The sequence below is a fragment of the Rhinopithecus bieti genome, unplaced genomic scaffold (assembly GCF_001698545.2).
Source record: "Rhinopithecus bieti isolate Rb0 unplaced genomic scaffold, ASM169854v2 scaffold_51212, whole genome shotgun sequence".
NCBI classification, from domain to species: Eukaryota; Metazoa; Chordata; class Mammalia; order Primates; family Cercopithecidae; genus Rhinopithecus; species Rhinopithecus bieti.
In genome coordinates this window covers 695-2,438 of record NW_016819940.1, presented here as the reverse complement: position 1 = coordinate 2,438, position 1,744 = coordinate 695, and the positions used below count along the sequence as shown (strand labels likewise).

The window sequence follows — 1,744 nt, the reverse complement described above, 5'->3', positions numbered from 1 at the left end:
AGAATGTAGGAATCCCAGCATGGAGGATGCAGGAATCCCAGAGTGGAGGATGCAGGAATCCTAGTGTGGAGGATGCAGGAATCCCAGCGTGGAGGATGCCAGACTCCTGACATGGAAAATGATTCTGTAGAAGCACGTGGTTGAATGGGAATAAAACTGTAGCTTTGAGAACTGTATTTTTTTGTCACTTTAAATTTGGAGAAATTAAGGTAATGGAGTTTACCCAGAATAAGAGAGGGATGGGAAGCGTTGTTTTTAGCTGAAGTACTGTATGTGTCAAATATTTTTTAGCAGTAGAACTAGTATCTAGTTGGAAGACACAGAGACATAGAAATAACAATTAATTCTGCTTGTTAATGTACTGCAGACCAGGGAAATGGAAAGCGAGAACGGAACAGTGATAACAGAATTCATCTTCCTTGGTCTGACCCAGTCTCAAGATATTCAGCTCCTGGTCTTTGTTCTAGTTTTAATTTTCTACTTCATCATCCTCCCTGGAAATTTTCTCATTATTTTCACCATAAGGTCAGACCCTGGCCTCACAGCCCCCCTCTATTTCTTTCTGGGCAACTTGGCCTTCCTGGATGCATCCTACTCCTTCATTGTGGCTTCCAGGATGTTGGTGGACTTCCTCTCTGAGAAGAACGTAATCTCCTACAGAGGCTGCCTCACTCAGCTCTTTTTCTTACACTTCCTTAGAGGAGGGGAGGGATTACTCCTTGTTGTGATGGCCTTTGACCGCTACATCGCCATCTGCCGGCCTTTGCACTATTCAACTGTCATGAACCCTAGAGCCTGCTATGCAATGTTGTTGGCTCTGTGGCTTGGGGGTTTTGTCCACTCCATTATGCAGGTGGTCCTCATCCTCTGCTTGCCATTTTGTGGCCCAAATCAGCTGGACAACTTCTGTGATGTCCCACAGGTCATCAAGCTGGCCTGCACCGACACATTTGTGGTGGAGCTTCTGATGGTCTTCAACAGTGGCCTGATGACACTTCTGTGCTTTCTAGGGCTTCTGGCCTCCTATGCAGTCATTCTTTGTCACATACGAGGGTCTTCTTCTGAGGCGAAAAACAAGGCCATGTCCACATGTACCACCCATATCATTGTTATATTCTTCATGTTTGGACCTTGCATCTTCATCTACACGCGCCCCTTCAGGGCTTTCCCAGCTGACAAGGTGGTTTCTCTCTTCCATACAGTGATTTTTTCCTTTGTTGAATCCTGTCATTTACACCCTTCGCAACCAGGAAGTGAAAGCTTCCATGAAAAAGGTGTTTAATAAGCACATAGCCTGAAAAGGGGGATAATAAAAATATAGAGTGTAGCATTTTTTCTGAAATTGATTTGTTTATTTCCAAGCACTGCAATCATTGAATACCTCCCATTTGTCAGGACTATTCTAGGATCTGAAGAAAGAAATTAATGAGGCAGATAAGGTCTATCTGCTCTCCAAGAGATATAGTAAAATAGTAAAACTAGTAAAATAGACCACCATTAAGGTAGAAAATAAACAGCATAGTTTCAGGAAGAGATATTGCTCTGTAAAAACTAAAAAGAAAAGTGAAATGATAAATTGTGACTGTGGATTGGGAGTAACAAATTTGTGTTTAACAATCAAAAAAGGCCTTGAGGAGCTGACATTTTGGATCATATCTAGATAAACTGAAGAAGCCAAACATGCAAACATTTGGGGCTATAGTATTCTAGATAGAGGGCACAGGTAGTGCAAAAACTCAAAGAT

At 42.3% G+C, this 1,744-nt stretch overlaps 1 protein-coding gene across 1 annotated transcript; it reads left to right on the top strand.

The window, feature by feature from the left end:
* Positions 1 to 374: 374 nt before the first annotated feature.
* Positions 375 to 1,299, top strand: LOC108520089 (olfactory receptor 4N2-like). The gene has a single exon (XM_017859363.1). The coding sequence runs from the start codon at positions 377 to 379 to the stop codon at positions 1,280 to 1,282; it is 906 nt and encodes a 301-aa protein (XP_017714852.1). The 5' UTR covers positions 375 to 376; the 3' UTR covers positions 1,283 to 1,299.
* Positions 1,300 to 1,744: the final 445 nt, after the last annotated feature.